The sequence below is a fragment of the Caenorhabditis remanei genome, chromosome III, assembly GCF_010183535.1.
Source record: "Caenorhabditis remanei strain PX506 chromosome III, whole genome shotgun sequence".
Taxonomy (NCBI): Eukaryota; Metazoa; Nematoda; class Chromadorea; order Rhabditida; family Rhabditidae; genus Caenorhabditis; species Caenorhabditis remanei.
This window is the reverse complement of record NC_071330.1, coordinates 16,528,024-16,546,475: the sequence shown is the minus strand read 5'-3', so window position 1 is coordinate 16,546,475 and position 18,452 is coordinate 16,528,024. Positions and strand designations below refer to the sequence as shown.

The 18,452-nt window shown below is 35.7% G+C and overlaps 5 protein-coding genes across 5 annotated transcripts; 3 read left to right on the top strand and 2 right to left on the bottom strand.

The window, feature by feature from the left end:
• Positions 1-1,837: 1,837 nt before the first annotated feature.
• On the top strand, positions 1,838-3,048 carry GCK72_011673 (uncharacterized protein; the record flags this gene model as incomplete). Its single annotated transcript, XM_053728612.1, has 4 exons — positions 1,838-1,949; positions 2,241-2,306; positions 2,368-2,532; positions 2,939-3,048. The coding sequence occupies 4 exons, from the start codon at positions 1,838-1,840 to the stop codon at positions 3,046-3,048; spliced, it is 453 nt and encodes a 150-aa protein (XP_053588189.1).
• Positions 3,049-3,884: 836 nt separating this feature from the next.
• Positions 3,885-10,705, bottom strand: GCK72_011672 (uncharacterized protein; the record flags this gene model as incomplete). Its single annotated transcript, XM_053728611.1, has 12 exons — positions 3,885-4,112; positions 4,393-5,143; positions 5,192-5,283; positions 5,608-5,787; positions 5,834-6,388; positions 7,613-7,777; positions 7,822-8,575; positions 8,623-8,714; positions 8,764-8,943; positions 8,990-9,544; positions 10,440-10,583; positions 10,628-10,705. The coding sequence occupies 12 exons, from the start codon at positions 10,703-10,705 to the stop codon at positions 3,885-3,887; spliced, it is 3,774 nt and encodes a 1,257-aa protein (XP_053588188.1).
• Positions 10,706-11,385: 680 nt separating this feature from the next.
• Positions 11,386-13,384, bottom strand: GCK72_011671 (uncharacterized protein; the record flags this gene model as incomplete). Its single annotated transcript, XM_053728610.1, has 5 exons — positions 11,386-11,613; positions 11,658-12,420; positions 12,469-12,560; positions 12,613-12,792; positions 12,839-13,384. 5 exons carry the CDS (start codon positions 13,382-13,384, stop codon positions 11,386-11,388), a joined length of 1,809 nt encoding a protein of 602 aa, XP_053588187.1.
• A 472-nt stretch (positions 13,385-13,856) lies between these two features.
• Positions 13,857-14,889, top strand: GCK72_011670 (uncharacterized protein; the record flags this gene model as incomplete). Its single annotated transcript, XM_003093378.2, has 2 exons — positions 13,857-14,381; positions 14,428-14,889. 2 exons carry the CDS (start codon positions 13,857-13,859, stop codon positions 14,887-14,889), a joined length of 987 nt encoding a protein of 328 aa, XP_003093426.2.
• A 1,260-nt stretch (positions 14,890-16,149) lies between these two features.
• GCK72_011669 (uncharacterized protein) lies at positions 16,150-18,102 on the top strand (the record flags this gene model as incomplete). The annotated part of the gene is made up of 5 exons (XM_003093385.2): positions 16,150-16,680; positions 16,728-16,907; positions 16,955-17,046; positions 17,095-17,830; positions 17,875-18,102. 5 exons carry the CDS (start codon positions 16,150-16,152, stop codon positions 18,100-18,102), a joined length of 1,767 nt encoding a protein of 588 aa, XP_003093433.2.
• Positions 18,103-18,452: the final 350 nt, after the last annotated feature.

Below are 18,452 nucleotides of genomic sequence, written 5' to 3'. Positions count from 1 at the left end.
AGATCCTTTTTTGTGACTTCCGCAATCTGAATTCAACATTCAGTTTTCCATTTCTAGGTTACAAGATTCAGGATCCAGTTTTTCGGTCTGCGAAAATTATGGTTCCTATTTAGGTTCCCGTTTTCAGCCTCTCGATTTCAAACTTCTGACTTCAACCTAGCGAAAATTTGCCTCGTTTTCAGGCTACTGTTTTTAGGCGTCTGTTTTCAGACTTCTGACCTTAAACTTTTCACTTACGATCTCTATTTTTAGTTATTTCAAATCTGATTCCCATTTTCAGAGATTCACTTTCATACTCCCGGTTTCCGACCTTCGAATCCCAGCTTGTCATTTCAAATCTCCAATTTCAGTCCTCCGTTCTCAGACTTCCATGTTCAGGCTTTCGTTCGCACATTCAGATTTTCGTTTTCTGTTTTCTAAATTCAGACAATCGACGTCCGACTACGAAGGCCCCAGAACATGTAACCGTTACCTAGATACCACATGACCTACTTCTCAAGTGCCTGGTTCCATAGAAACATTCTAAGTTTATGTGCTCCCTGAAATCTCCCTTCTTTTTTTATTCCCCTTCTTTTTCTGTCCAACTGGTGTGGGACTACCAATATTCTATTCTGATTTTTAATGAATTATGTTTAATAGATATTATGGAAAAAATGGTCTTTATCCAATGGATACATGACATTTTTTAATGAAGTGAGTCTGAAAATAAACTAAAATAGTGACAAATTGTTTTCAGAAAAAGATAACCATTATAATATTGCTGTCTATTTATTCATGGCCATGGCACAATGGATCTGGGACATTTTTTAAATTGGATTTTGAAAAAAAAGTAAGTCATAAATTGTTTTTATAAGGCCTGAAATGAGAATAATGTGAGTTCCTACTGTATTCCTCAAAATATTCAATATTTTCATAATTTCTTTTGAAAAGGATACATTTTTGCAGTTCACATATGCCGACGGGACAACGGGATAAAAGGAAACAACTGATGGAAAGTCTGGAAGAAGGACATTTATAAATTTTGTTTGGTATTTAAATATTATTGAGTGTTTAAATATATATAATTTGTTATACTTTGTATCACAGAACATTTTAGGGGATTTAATGTGGGAAAGGGCGTCAAAGGCGCGACAGCATTAACAGCTATATAAATAATGAGATTTGATTATCCGGATGTCAGAAAAGTTATCTCGGGTGAATTCCTAGATTCTGAAGATTACAACTATCGTAGCCACAATATATAACGCGCCGAAGGCGCGACAGTAGTTCTGGTTACTTTCGTGTCAAGACCTATCCAATTTGTAATTTTCTTTTGAATATCATTTCGTTTTCCTGTAATCTCTTTACTCCTTAACCTTGTTATTAAAAAACTTTTCATAAAATCAAATTTTCCAAAAGCAGAAACTTCTTGCAACCTATAATTATAAATTCATAGTAGAATACATATGTGTGAGCCTAGAAACATTTCTTCTAACACAATTTCATTCTTAGAACCTGAATCTTACAGATGATATTTCAAGCACACTTTTGTAAATGCAGGTCTCCATTCAATTATATTGAAACAAATGAGATTACTTTTCAAAGATTAGGGGCGGTTGCAACGAAACAACATTCAGAAAAAGCTATTTATTTATTTTCTCATATATGGGCTCATCGCTTATTTGAGTGTCTGGGGTGCCTTGGGCGCGTTTCTATATATATTTTTCATTTTTTAAATAAATTCAGGATCTAGAAAGCTTTAATAAATTTTTTATAAAGGTCAAGGTTCAGCTGTCTATATATATTCTAAACCTACAGCACCTCATTTTTAGTGTGTTCTTCCAGATTTTGTGCCAAAATGTCTTCTTCATGTTTCACCAGTATCGCGCAGATTCTAAGAGCCCATCATCCAAAGACTCCACCAAAATGTTTACGGTGTAAGAATCATGGAGTGACTACTATTTTGAAAGGTATGTACTTTCCAGAGCTTTGATTTGTCCTAGTTTCGGTCCGACGCCGACCAAACTAACACATAACTTCCCTTCTCCAGGCCACAAACGCTTATGCCGTTGGAAAGATTGCATATGTAAAACATGTATACTTATTGCTGAGAGACAACGAGTTAATGCCGCGCAGGTGGCGCTCCGTAGGCAACAAAATTAAGAGGAGCAAGATGTGAAGGAGTTGGAGACTCTATTGGGAAGAAATGTAAATGGTTGGTTTCCATTTAATTGATATATTGATTATTTTCTTAATTCCAGCTGCTGAAGCTCTGAAAATTCTAAATGGTGGTGTCCCAGCAGAGCAAAATGTGCAAAGGAATAATGGTGAGTTAAAAAAGTAATAGTTTTTGAAAAGCCACTAGACATCAATGGCATTTTGTTTCAGCTAAAACAACTACCCAAGAAATTCGTTGCTCACCTGTGTCATCACCACCAGCACTATTACCAGTAGATCTGAAGTCTTCTATAGAATTGGCGTTGCCCAACTTGATGTCATACAACCATCAATTTCCACAGTTCTCACAGTTTTATCCATTGGCTAACCAAATTGGTAAGACTGTATTAGCAGGGCTACTGTAATTTGAGGATCCTTCTAGTACCGTAAAACCAACAACTAACAATGTGAAACCCCGTTATTAGAAAAAAAGAAATCTTGAAGCGGTGAAAACAGAACCATTGACTGAAAATGTCTTGTCGGACTGCCCTTTTTTGATTATTTCCTGAAAACTGAAATCTATATGTACTCTTCACTATCAGTACTCTTAGGCATGTGCACTTTATCGGTTTGGACACGTCACAATGTCAAAACGGTTGGGTATTTTTGTAGTTTGAAGCCAGCCAATCGGTTTCAGGAAATTTTAGCTGTGCTTATGTAGCTTATAGCTTTTATGGATCATGCAATAATTGTCTATTCTTAATTTCCAAAACAATCATCAACTTCCGTCTGAACCCTTTAGAGTTTACTGTCCACAAAGTGATGTTAGGTGTCACTGATAACGATATCACACTCTACGGCGAGGAATACCAAGAACAATCTTTGAAAGTTGGAGAGTATAATACAAAGTAATAAAAAACTGTGAATAAACTGAGATGAACTAGTGAACGTACAGAAAACAACTGGAGACTCTCGAACAAAATTTGAAAATTATTGAGGTACACCGACTCCATCGCTGTATTAAATTTAAACACGGAATCGACCAGACTTGCAACGAGCCGGGCCGGGCCGATTTCAGAAGTTTCACCGGCCCGGGTTCAATGCAAAAATTTGAAAATTTGAATTTTTTTGCAAAATGTTTTTACATTTTGATAAAATACAAGTTTACATAGGTTGTTTGACTATTTTTGATGAAAATTGTGAAAAATTTCGAAAAATGTTGTGTAAAAATTGTGCGCATTATTGACTCCGGGCCGACCGGGCCGGGCCGGGCCGGGCCGAGCAGGGCAGGGCCGATATTTTGCAAGTCTGGATTCGACCGAATATGGAGTTTGAAGACAAGAGATTGTAACGACTCATTGAAAAATTAAGAAATTGAAAAGATCAATGACCGAATTGGTCACTTTGGGACCGAAGAATTACTGATTGAAACCCAGTTGTACAGTGCGCGTCATAAAGATAGGAGACCTTCGAGAATTCGATGTTCTGAAAAATCCTGAAAATCCCTTGGAGACAACTGATCGTTTGGATTGAGCAACATTCATTGAGCAGTTTAGTGCTCAAAAGTCTTCTCAAGGTCTTCAAGATATCGTCATAATTCCATATCGAAAATTTGTAATTGTTCATTTCTTCATGTTTCTGAATGTATTAATGTTCTGCAGAAGTATCCATAAGAAAAGTGTATTGTAGTCAAGAATATCAAAAGTTTATTAACATAGCTTCATTATTATAGAGTTAGCACAGTAAAACTATCTATATTGTCTTATGTAAGAAGAAAGATCAAAGTCAAGACACCTTTTATCCAATCTAACTTCTAAAAATTGATGATTCACTTCCATTTGGAAAAACCAGATACGATCATCATCGCTGAAGATTCGATGCGGTGGCCCCATTATTCCAACAAGAGTTTCGTAGTCAATCGTCGTGTTTTTGAAATGAATTATGAATCTGCGGAATACGGTGGAGAGAAGAAGATGCTGAAATTTTAAAAGTTATAAAAAGACCAGCCTGGCTGCCGCGCCTTCGGCGCTTCATCCGGCTGGCCTCTCCTCATTTACTTGTTCACCTTCTCAAAAATGTGTCCGCGTGGCCGAGTGGTCCAAGGCGGCGGTCTCTGCGCAAAGAGCGCAAGTTCGATTTTGGGCCCGGCAGTCTTTCTTTCACATTTCTCAAAATTTGCGGACATTGGGACAGATGGACAAACCCCACATGCGTTTTATATATAAGAATGATCTAGTTCTCATAATCATCACTTACATCTTTCAAATATAACACATCTTCTGAACTAATTGTCTCCACATCTATCCAAACTTTTGAAAAATGAGTGATATTCATTTTTTGAATTGAAGTGGATATCGGCTGTGATCGAATCTCTAGTTTCGTCGCGCTCTTCCACTGTTCCAGCTGACATATCTCGTCCAATACAAACGGTTTCAACATGGACTCTGGGTATTTAACCCTGTCACCGAGTCTTCCATATTCTGATCGCGGATCGTTCAGTTCAATTTTTTTCAAGCAATTTGGGTCAAGGTACGGAAGGATTTGCATCAAATTGTCGTCCGTACAACATAACAATTCCAACACTTTCACTTTTAGTAACTGACTTCTTGTTGATAGAACTTCTCTAAGTTTCCCCAAAAATTGAGTAGTTAGTTGATTGAGACGCTTGAATTCTTTCTTGCTTGGCTTGCGATTTTCCTCCTTCCGAAGAGTGTCAATATAAGAGAATATGAATTTCAATTTTTCTAAACACGTATTCTGACGACCCAAGTTGACCTCGAAGTCATGCAAAACTTGAGCATGTGCCTTCTGGCACAATACATTTCTGTTCTTAGAAGTTTCATGTTTCCCGTATAACCAGCTTCTTGAACTGTAACATCCAGTTTCAATATATGCACTTGGATGAATATCACTTAAGAAAAAAACCATATACTCATCAATGTGGGTTACGGGTTTGAGAAAGTCAACGCAGTCCCTGATTCCACGAGACGTTTTACGGAGTCGTTGGCTGAAATTATAGAAATGAATACCCAGATGTGTCTACAGTAATACTCACACATTCCAAAATCCGAACGATTGAATGACACGTTTCATAATCAATGGATTTCCGAGAACCTTTGCAGATACATCGTTGCTCAGAGTTAATTTCTACAAGATAAATTCTACTCTTTTTTCAAATACCGTAAATATTGTATTATAACGGCACCTGTAATAGAACGGCACCTGTATTATAACGGCACCCCATCTCTACTCAGAATCCATAAAAATGTTTATCAGGGGTTTTTTCTCGATTCTGATTAAAAGCAACGTGTTTGGTCACTTCTAAATCAGCAAATAGAACGTCCAAAAAAGTTTTTTCGTTCAATTTTAATGAGTTTCTGAAACTGCAAAATTTCTCTCGGAAGCAGTTGAAAAATATAACGGCATGTTATAATACAGTATTTACGGTATTCACTTTTTAATATGACTTACCACTAAACCAGCAGACAACAACAGACTATGTGACAGTCGGAACTGGAAAAACTTCTCCTTCGAATCAGGAGATTCATGTTGCAATGGAACATCAATAATTGTTCTCAAACTCACATTATCATGGACACAGTGTTTATAATAAACGAAGATCTCAGTGAAAGTTGGTCGATGTAGAAGAAACTAAAAATATAACCAATTGTTACATCAGTAATTGTCTCCAACTAACCTTTTTCACAGATTCCAAATATTCTGGACGCATCGTGTGCAACTTGAAAACCAATTTCATCCGTTGTCCTTCATTCCATTCCACTAAAGCCAGAGCATCCTCCATATCGATTTCTTCATCTCTATTTTCAAAACAAAATTCGACTTTCTTCAAAACCAATGGATCCAATAACTTGACGACTGTCATTGCCTGACTCATGTCAACTGCATCGATCGATAGTCTTTTGACTTGAAGAAGTTCTTTTCTCGATTCCAGACACTTGAATATCTGGTTAATGACTGGGTCCAACTTATTCTTTGTGTAGTTTTCTTCGAGTCCACTGTATTTGATTTTGAGAGAATCGACGAGAGATTTTTGATTATTGATTATTTCTTTCAGGTCTTCAACGAAATTTTTCAAAAAGTCGTTCTTTTTCCTTGTTTCCTTATATTCGAAGCTCTGTCTTCCATATGGATCATTGAAATACAATTCACATTTCAGTGATTGCTCGCTGTAAAATGTTCCTATTGACGTTATTGGGCTTGATGACATTTTTGGATATTTCTGGGACATGTTCTGAAAAGCAACTACAATGAGATTGTTAAAAAACCAGACAAATGAATGGACAGGGAGAAATAAAAAATTTTTTAAAGCTTATTCATTTAAACGAAAAAACTCACTGAAAGTTTCAAAATGTGATTTTTCACCACGAAAACTGAATAAAAAAAGAAATGAAAAAGGGAAAAGAAATGGGAAAAGGGAAAAAGACGGAGATGATAAGAGTGAGGAAGAAACATTGTAAACAAACGGAAAATGACGTCACACTCCACAAAATTTAAAGATGAGAAATCTCGAGACTGTTTCAGGTACAGGAATCATAAAACAAACGGGTTTTTTTTTAACTTTGCAAGTGGAATAACAAGTACCCAAACGACCGATTAGTAAAATTCAACATTTTAATTTTATAAATTCCCTTTGCTTCATGATTTCTGTACCTGAAACTGTCTCCACATTTCTCATCTTTAGTATATTAAATTTGAATTGTGCTTATTACAGTTTTCATTTTTCAGACACCGAATCGGCCAGTTAAGGCGTTTGGAGCTTAAAGAGAGATCCTTACTGGGGTCAGCTCATCAATGAAAAAGGACCATCAACCAAATTTCAGTTTGGGACCGTAGAACTACTGATTGAAGGATCAGTTATAGGAGTGATAACTTCGGGTAATTCCCAGAGATAAATTTGAAAGATGAAAGGGTATTGAGAACAATATCCCAGTGATGGGATGCGAGATCTGAATGCAGGAGAGTATAATTACATTTTCTAAAGTCAAGTTGAGAGGCTAGGATGAAGGGGAGTGGACGGAGAAGTTGACGTTGAAGTGTTCAGAATTCAGAAGTGGTGGGTGGTCACAAGAGATAACGAAATTAACATTTTGGCAGTTATACTAATCGCGCGAGTGGGGTTATCAACAAACAGAGAGTCTTTTAGAAAGTAATATGTCTCAATATGATGTTTTTTTAAAAAATATTTGGTATTCAGCAAGATTCAAATACTAAAACCAGAAATTCACAATCTTTCACGTTATTATAATTGCTTTTTATGGGTTCTTCTTTATTTATTTTCATGCTCACCGTCCGAATTACATTTCTTTATGTTTCTGAAAGTATGCTGCAGAAGAATTCACAGGATGAGAGTTTATTAACAGAATTTTATTATTACAGGGTTAACAGAGTAAGACTATGTAATTAGTCTTATGTTTCGAGCAATATCAAATTCAAGACACCTTCTCTCCAAACTAACTCTCAATAAATATTGATTCAATTCCATTTGGAAAAACCAGATACGAGAAGTCTCAGTGAAGATTCGATGCGGTGGTCCAATTAGTCCATAAAGAGTTTCGTAGTCGATTGTCGTGTTTTTGAAGTCAATGGTGAATTTTTGGAAAGTGGTCGATAGTAGGAGATGCTGAAATTTTAATAGTTATAAAAGTTCTCATAATCATCACTCACATCTTTAAGATATAACACATCTTCTGAACTGATTGTATCCACTTCCATTGTTAATTTTGAAAAATTAGAGATATTCATTTTTTGAATAGAAGTAGATATTGGATGAGATCGAATCTCCAGTTCCGTCGCTTTCTTCCACTGTTCCAGTTGACATATCTCGTCCAATACAAACGGTTTCAACATGGACTCTGGGTATTTAACCCTGTCGTAGTCGAATTTGCTATATTCCGACCCCGGATCAATCAGTTTAATTTTTTTCAAGCAATTTGGGTCAAGGTACGGAAGGATTTGCATCAGATTATCATCCGTACAACACAACACTTCCAACACTTCCACTTTTAGTAAGTGACTTCTTTTCGATAAAATGTCTTTAAGTTTCTCCAAAAATTGAATTGTAAGTTGATTGAGACGCTTGAATTCTTCCTTGCTTGGCTTACGATTTTTCTCGTTTCGAAGACTGTCAATATACGAGAATATGAATTTCAATTTTTTTAAACATGTATTCTGGCGACCCAAGTTTACCTCGATGTTATTTAAAACTCGAGCTTGTGCCTTCTGACACAATTCATTTCTGTCCTTAGAAGTTGCATTTTTTCCGTATAACCAGCTTCTTGTAAAGTTATATTCAACTCCAATCTTTGCAGATGGATGAATATCACATAAGAAATAAACCGAATACTCATCAACATGGGTTACGGGTCTGAGGAAGTCAACGCAGTCCCTGATTCCACGAGACGTTTTACGGAGGCACTGGCTGAAATTATAGAAATGAATAGTCAGATATGTCTACAGTCTACTTACACATTCCAATTTTCGGACCATCGAATGACACGTTTCATAATCACTGGATTCTCTAGAACCATTGCAGATACGTCGTTGCTCAATGTTAACTTCTACAATAATAACCTTAACTCTTTTTTCCCAATATTCAATATAACTTACCACAAAATCAGCAGACAACAACAGACAATGTGACAATCGGAACTTGATAAACTTCTCTTTGGAATCAGGAGATTCATGTTGCATTGGAACATCAATAATTGTTCTCAAACTCGGAATATCATGGACACAGTGCTTATAATAAACGAAGATCTCAGTGAAAGTTGATCGATGTAGAAGAAACTGAAAATGTAATCAATTGTTACATCAGTAATTGTCTCCAACTAACCCTTTTCACCGATTCCAAATATTCTGGGCGCATGGTGTGTAACTTGAAAACCAATTTAATCCGTTGTCCTTCATTCCAGTCTACCAAAGCCAAAGCATCCTCTATATTGATATCCTCATCTCTATTTTCAAAACAAAATTCGACTTTCTTCAAAACCGATGGATCCAATAACTTGATGACTGTCATTGCCTGACTCATATCAACTGCATCGATCGATAATCTTTTGACTTGAAGAAGATCTTTTCTCGATTCCAGACACTTGAATATCTGGTGAATCACTGGGTCCAACTTTTCTTTTGTATAGTTTTCTTCAAGTCCACTGTACTTGATTTTGAGAGAATTCACGAGACCTGCTTGATTATTGATTATTTCTTCCAGGTCTTCAACGAAGTTTTTCAAATGATCGTTCCTTTTCCTTGTTTCCTTATTCTCAAAACTCGAATTTCCATAGGGACGACTGTAGTACAATTCACATTTCAGTGATTGCTCACTGTAAAATATTCCCATTGACGTTATTGGACTCGACGCCATTCTTGGATAATTCTGGGACATGTTCTGAAAAGCAAAGCAACCAGATTGCAATAAGAAACTCATACAAAATGAACGGAAAGAGAAAATCAATGAAGCTGAAACTTCAAAATGTGATTTTTCACCACACCCAGACGAAACTATATAAAAAAGGAAAAAGAGAAGTGATCGAAAGTCGTCGAAAGAGAAAGAAACGGTGATGATAAGAGTGAGGATAATCGTATGTAATACTTATTATGTATAACGTGTCAAGGAGTCAACAACTTTTGGAGAAACACTGGAATTTATGTTATTTTCTCTTTCAAGTTTTTGCAGGATAGCAATTCTATTGGTTGCAAAATTGAGATGGCGAAAAATTGGAATAGAGAATTAATAGTATGGGGAAAGGGGGGAATGTAGTTACACAGAAAAAAATGGAACAAAGTACCAAAAACAATTGAAAATAGACACTGTCCCAAATCAGAACTGCGCAAAATAAGATCCATCGTGTTTGACGGTTCTGGTTTGTATCGGTTCTGATCTGAGTGGTACCAGTTCGGGCAGTTCTTATTATAAATTTGACTAGGCAGATCATTAAAATAGTTTCTCTCTTCTAGAAAAATTCCCGTAATAGACATTAGAGACCTTCTAATACAGGTATTACGATAGATAACATATACATTTTCAATAATAAGCACAAATTGGATTTCACATTTAAAAAACCATTTAATGCAAAAGTATACTCCAGTCAAAAACATCAAAAGTTGTTAAACAGAATTTTATTATGTCTGTTTTGGACAATCGAGAGAATTTTAAAAGTTTTGAAGTAATATATCATAGTGTCACACACAATATGAACCTATCTGTATTGTCTTATGTAGTATTTAAGATCAAATCGAAGACACCCTCTTTTCAAGCTAACTTCCAAAAATTGATGATTCACTTCCATTTGGAAAAACCAGATACGATCATCATCTCTGAAGATTCGATGGGGTGGTCCAATTAGTCCATTAAGAGTTTCGTAGTCAATTGTCGTGTTTTTGAAGTCAATAATAAAACTTTGGAAAGTGGTCAATAGCAGAAGATGCTGAAAATATCGTATTTATAAAAAGCCTCATAATCAAAACTCACATCTTTAAGATATAACACATCTTCTGAACTAATTGTTTCCACTTCCATAGTAATTTTTGAGAAGTGAGTGATATTCATTTTTTGAATTGAGGTGGATATTGGCTGTGATAGAATCTTCAGTTCTGTCGCACTCTTCTACTGTTCCAGTTGACAGGGATTTGAAAGTCGGAAACCGGGAGTATGAAAGTGGATGTCTGAAAATGGGAATCAGATTTGAAATAACTAAAAATAAAGATAGTAAGTGAAAAGTTTAAAGTCAGAAGTCTGAAAACAGACGCCTAAAAACAGTAGCCTGAAAACGAGGCAAATTTTCGCTAGGTTGAAGTCGGAAGTTTGAAATCTAGAGGCTGAAAACGGGAACCTAAATAGGAACCATAATTTTCGCATGTCGAAAAACTGGATCCTGAATCTTGTAACCTTGAAATGGAAAACTGAATGTTGAATTCAGATTGCGGAAGTCACAAAAAAGGATCTAAAAGTCTGAAACCGGAAGATTAAAATGTATTTGGTATTCAGCTATGTTGAAATACTACAACCAGCAATAATCTTATCCGTTTTTCTCTTCTATTTTCATGCTCATCGTCCAAATTCCATATCGAAAAGTTGTAATTGCTTATTTCGTCATGTTTCTGAAAGCATTAATGTTCTGCAGAAGTATTCACACAATGAGAAAAGCGTATTCCTGCCAAGAATATCAAAAATTGTTAAACAAAATTTTATTACCGTATAGCATGATAGAATTTATTCACAAAATGAACCTATCTGTATTGTCTTATGTAGTCAGCAAGATAAAATTGAAGACACCCTCTATCCAAGCTAAGTTTCAAAAATTGATCATTCACTTCCATTTGGAAAAACCAGATACGAGAAGTCTCACTGAAGATCCGATGCGGTGGCCCAATTAGTCCGTGAAGAGTTTCGTAGTCAATTGTCGTGTTTTTGAAGTCAATAATGAATCTTTGGAAAGTGGTCGATAGTAGAAGATGCTGAAATTATAAAAGTTTAAAAAGTTTTCATAATCATCACTTACATCTTTAAGATATAGCACATCTTCTGAACTAATTGTCTCCACGTCTATCCAAACTTTTGAGAATTCAGTGAGATTCATTTTTTTTTTTTTTTGAATTGAGGTGGATATTGGCTGTGATCGAATCATCAGTTCCGTCGCTTTCTTCCACTGTTCCAACTGACATATCTCGTCCAATACAAACGGTTTCAACATGGGCTCTGGGTATTTAACCCTGTCGTCACCGAGTCTTCCATATTCCGATCTCGGATCGTTCAGTTCAATTTTTTTCAAGCAATTCTGGTCAAGGTACGGGAGGATTTGCATCATATTGTCGTCCGTACAACATAACAATTCCAACACTTTCACTTTTAGTAACTGACTTCTTGCTGATAGAATTTCTTTAAGTTTCCCCAAAAATTGACCGGTAAGTTGATGGAGACGCTGAAATTCTTCAATGCTTGGGTTCGGATTTTTCTCCTTTTGAAGAGTGTGAATATACGAAAATATGAATTTCAACTCTTCTAAACACGTATTCTGACGACCCAAGTTGACCTCGAAATCATGCAAAACTTGAGCTTGTGCCTTCTGGCACAATACATTTATGTCCTCAGAAATTTCATGTTTCATATAAATCCAGTTTTTTGACCAGTAACGTCCAGTTTCAATACGTGCACTTGGATGAATGTCACTTAAGAAAAAAACATTATATTCATCAATGTGGGTAACGGGTTTGAGGAAGTCAACGCAGTCCCTGATTCCACGAGACGTTTTTCGGAGTCGTTGACTGAAATCATTGAAATTAATAGTCAGATGTGTCTACAGTAACACTTACACATTCCAAAAGCCGAACGATTGAATGACACGTTTCATAATCAATGGATTTCCGAGTACCATTGCAGATACATCGTTGCTCAGTGTTAACTTCTACAAAAAAGCCTTAACTCTCTTATCAAATATTTTTTTCAATATGACTCACCACTAAACCCGCAGATAACAACAGACTATGTGACAGTTGGAACTTGATAAACTTCTCCTTTGAGCCGGGAGTTTCATGTTGCATTGGAACATCAATAATTGTTCTCAAACTTGCATGATCATGGGCACAGTTCTTATAATAAACGAAGATCTCAGTGAAAGTTGAACGATGTAGAAGAAACTGAAAATATAACCAATCAATACATCAATACTTGCCTCGAACCAACTTTTTTCACCGATTCCAAATATTCTGGACGAATTGTGTGTAAATTGAAAACCAATTTCATCCGTTGCCCTTCATTCCATTTCACCAAAGCCAGTGCATCTTCTATATCGATTTCCTCATCTCTATTTTCAAAACAAAACTCGACTTTCTTCAAAACCGATGGATCCAATAACTTGACGACTGTCATTGCCTGACTCATATCAACTGCATCGATCGATAGTCTTTTGACTTGAAGAAGTTCTTTTCTCGATTCCAGACACTTGAATATCTGGTGAATCACTGGGTCCAACTTGTTCTTTGTATAGTTTTCTTTGAGGCCACTGTACTTGATTTTGAGAAAATTCACGAGACCTGCTTGGTTATAGATGATTTCTTCCAGGTATTCGACGAAGTTTTTCAAATGATCGGTCTTTGTTTCCTTATATTCGAAACTCTGTTTTCCATAGGGATCATTAAAATACAATTCACATTTCAGTGATTTCTCGGTATAAAATATTCCCATTGACGTTATTGGACTCAATGCCATTCTTGGATAATTCTGGGACATGTTCTGAAAAGAAAACAATAAAATCTTTAAAACTCATACAAATTGACGGAAAGATAAAAATAATGTTGCTGAAAACCAAGAAACTAAAATTTCAAAATGTGATTTTTCACGTCATACCGACGAAAACTAGATAAAAAAGAAAAAAGGAAGAAGAGAAGTGAGCGCTGTCGAAAGAGAAAAAGACGGAGATGATAAGAGTGAGGAAGAAACATTGTAAACAAACGGAAACTGCCCGCCACATTGGTATTCATTTTGCAAATTTTTTTGAAACCTCTTTGTTTTATGATTTCTGTAGTTTCTTGTTCTTTCTTCCTCATTCTTATCTCCGTTTCTATAAATTTCGTCTATATGTCGTAAAAAATCACATTTCAAAAATTCAGTTTTATGGTTTTCAGTAACATTATTTTTCTCTCTCAGTTTTTTAAATGTTACAGTAGTTTCTTTTCAGAACATGCCCCAGAATTATCCAAGAATGTCATCGAGCCCAATAACGTCAATGGGAATATTTTATAGTGAGCAATCACTGAAATGTGAATTGTATTTCAATGATCCCTGTGGAAAACAGAGTTTCGAATATAAGGAAACAAGGAACGATCATTTGAAAAACTTCGTTGAATACCCGGAAGAAATAATCAATAATCAAACAGGTCTTGTCAATTCCCTCAATATCAAGTACAGCGGACTTGAAGAAAACTATACAAAGAACAAGTTGGACCCAGTGATTCACCAGATATTCAAGTGTCTGGAATCGAGAAAAGAACTTCTTCAAGTCAAAAGACTATCGATTGATGCAGTTGATATGAGTCAGGCAATGACAGTCGTCAAGTTATTGGATCCATCGGTTTTGAAGAAAGTCGAATTTTGTTTTGAAAATAGAGATGAGGATATCGATATAGAGGATGCTCTGGCATTAGTAGACTGGAATGAAGGACAACGGATGAAATTGGTTTTCAAGTTGCACACAATTCGCCCAGAATATTTGGAATCTGTGAAAAAGGTTTGTTTAAGAGAAGTACTGATGTATTGATTGATTACGTTTTCAGTTTCTTCTACATCTACCAACTTTCACTGAGATCTTCGTTTATTATAAACAATGTGTCAATGAAAATGCGTGTTTGGGAACAATTATGGATATTCCAATGCAACATGAAACTCCCGGTTCGAAGGAGAAGTTCTTTCAGTTCCGACTGTCACATAGCCTATTGTTGTCTGATAACTATCATGTTTATTTCTTAAGTGATACTCATCCAAGTGGATATATTAAAATTGGGTATAGAAGAAAAAGAAGCTGGTTATACGGGAAACATGAAACTTCTGAGGACAGAAATTTGTTGTGTCAGAAGGCACAAGAACAAGTTTTGAATGACTTTGACGTCAACTTCAGATATCAGAATACGTGTTTAGAAGAGTTGAAATTCATATTCTCGTATATTGACACTCTTCGAAAGGAGAAAAATCTGAAGCAAGCACTTCTCAAAAATTTATATGCAAGTGGAAACAATTAGTTCAGAAGATGTGTTATATCTTAAAGATGTGAGTGATGATTATGGGAACTTTTACAGATACAATAATTTCAGCATCTTCTACTATCGACCAGTTTCCGAGAATTTCTTATTCATTTCAAAAACAAGGCGATTGACTACGAAACTCTTGTTGGAATAATGGGGCCACCGCATCGAATCTATGGAGATAATGATCGTATTATCTGGTTTTTCCAAATGGAAGTGAATCATCAATTTTTGAAAGTCAGATTGGATATGAAATATATTGCGTTTAAGCTTACTTCCCACATAGAATAATATATGTAGTATTACTGTGTTAACTCTATAAATAAATTTTGTCAATAAACTTTTGAAATTCTTGACAGAAATTCAATTTTCTCATCCTGTGGATACTTCTGTAGAACACAACTTTCATGACGAAATAAACAATTACAACTATTCAATATTGAATTTGGACGATGAGCATGAAAATAGAAGAGAAAAACGGAAAAGTTTGTGAATTTCTGGTTGTAGTATTCGAATTTTGCTGACTACCAAATATACAGAAACGTTACATTCAGACAAATCGTTGGAACAAAAAGTTGAAAGTGGTCTGGAAAATTCCCTACTCCGTGACACCAGAGAATCTAGTTATAATCTCCTGAATTCAGATCTTGCTTCCCTCGACTGATATTCTCAGCACCCGCCCCTCTTCTTTTGCCAATTTTGACGTAAATGTCATTGTGCTGTCACTGGGATACTGTATAGGATACTGAATACTCTACGTGGATACGGTGGTATACTGTCACTGGGAATTATCCAAAGTTGTCCCTCCTATAACTGGTCCTTCAATCAGTAGTTCTTTGGTCCCAGAGTGATCGTCACATAGAGCGCGGTTGTAAGAAGCGTGTCGTGCTAATATTTTAGGAAAAAACTTCTTATCAATTAAAAGTACAGAAAACGCATGTTTCATTTTAAGCCTAAAACAATCTCAACATTTCTCGTCTTTAATATTTTTTGGAATTTGACGTGTATTATGTGTCACCCGGTTTCCGTTTGTTTACAATGTTTCTTCCTCACTCTTATCTCCGTTTTTTCCTCTTTTCATTTCCTTTTTTATTCAGTTTTTGTGGTGAAAAATCACATTTTGAAATTTTCAGTGAGTTCATTCGTTTAAATGTATAAGCTTTTTAAACAATTTATTTCTCTCTGACCATTCATTTGTATGGTTTAGATAAAAATCTTATTGTTGATTTTCAGAACATGTCCCAGAATTATCCAAGAATGTCATCGAGCCCAATAACGTCAATAGGAGTATTATACACCGAGAAATCACTGAAATGTGAATTGTACTTCAATGATCCATATGGAAAACAGAGTTTCGAGTATAAGGAAACAAGGAAAAGGAACGATTTTTTGAAAAATTTCGTTGAAGACCTGGAAGAAATAATCAATAATCAAAAATCTCTCGTCGATTCTCTCAAAATCAAGTACAGCGGACTTGAGGAAAACTATACAAAGAACAAGTTGGACCCAGTGATTCACCAGATATTCAAGTGTCTGGAATCAAGAAAAGAACTTCTTCAAGTCAAAAGACTATCGATCGATGCAGTTGATATGAGTCAGGCAATGACAGTCGTCAAGTTATTGGATCCATCGGTTTTGAAGAAAGTCGAATTTTGTTTTGAAAATAGAGATGAGGAAATCGATATGGCGGATGCTCTGGCTTTGGTAAAATGGAACGAAGGGCAACGGATGAAATTGGTTTTCAAATTGCACACAATTCGTCCAGAATATTTAGAATCGGTGAAAAAAGTTTGTTTTTTTTAAATTTCTGATGTATTGATTGGTTATATTTCCAGTTTTTTCTACATCGACCAACTTTCACCGAGATCTTCGTTTATTATAAACAATGTGTCAATGAAAATGCGATTTTGGGAACAATTATGGATATTCCAATGCAACATGAAACTCCCGGCTCGACGGAGAAGTTTATCAAGTTCCGACTGTCACATAGACTTTTGTTGTCAACTGGTTTTGTGGTAAGTTAATGAATATTGGGAAAAAAGAGTTAAGGTTATTATTGTAGAAATTAACTCTGAGCAACGATTTATCTGCAAAGGTACTGGGGAACCCATTGATTATGAAACGTGTCATTCGATCGCTCGGGTTTTGGAATGTGTGAGTATTACTGTAGACATTTCTGACTATTAATTTCTATAATTTCAGCCAACGACTCCGTAAAACGTCTCGTGGAATCAGGGACTGCGTTGACTTCCTCAAACCCGTAACACATATTGATGAGTATCAAGTCTATTTCTTTAGTGATATTCATCCAAGTGCATGTATTAAAGCTGGACGTTACTGGTCGAAAAACTGGATTTATGGGAAACATGAAACTTCTGAGGACAGGAATGTATTGTGTCAGAAGGCACAAGATCAAGTTTTGAATGATTTTGAGATCAACTTGGGTCGTCAGAATACGTGTTTAGAAAAATTGAAATTCATATTCTCGTATATTGACACTCTTCAAAAGGAGGAACCAAGCATTGAAAAATTCGAGCGTGTCAATCAACTTACCATTCAATTTTTGGAGAAACTTAAAGAAATTCTATCAGCAAGAAGTCAATTACTAAAAGTGAAAAAGTTGGATATTTTATGTTGTACTGACAACAATTTGATGCAAATTCTCCCGCACCTTGACCCAAATTGCTTGAAAAAAATTGAACTGAACGATCCGCGATCGGAATATGAAAGACTCAGGGTTAAGTATCCAGAGTCCATGTTGAAACCGTTTGTATTGGACGAGATATGTCAGCTGGAACAGTGGAAGAGTGCGACCGAACTAAAGATTCGATCACAGCCAATATCCACTTCAATTCAAAAAATGAATCTCACTGAATTCTCAAAAGTTTGGATAGAAGTGGATACAATTAGTTCAGAAGATGTGTTATATCTCAAAGAGGTGAGTGATGATTATGAAAACTTTTATAACTTTTAAAATTTCAGCATCTTCTGCTATCGACCACTTTCCGAAGATTCATTATTGACTTCAAAAACACAACAATTGACTACGAAACTCTTCACGGACTAATTGGGCCACCGCATCGAATCTTCAGTGACGATGACCGTGTCTGGTTTTTCCAAATGGAAGTGAATCATCAATTTTTGAAAGTTAGCTTGGATAGAGGGTGTCTTAGATTTGATCTTGCTGACTACATAAGACAATACAGATAGGTTCATATTGTGAATAAATTCTATCATGCTATACGGTAATAAAATTCTGTTTAACAATTTTTGATATTCTTGGCAGGAATACGCTTTTCCACTGTGTGAATACTTTTGCAGAACATGAATACTTTCAAAAACATGACGAAATAAGCAATCACAACTTTTCGAAAACCGTTATTAGAAAAAAAGAAATCTTGAAGCGGTGGAAACATGATCATTGACTGAAAATGTGTTGTTAGACTGCCCTTTTTCGATTATTTCCTGAAAACTGACGCCTATATGTACTATTCACTATCAGCACTTTTAGGCATGTGCACTTTATCGGTTTGGACACGTCAAAATGTCAAAACGATTTG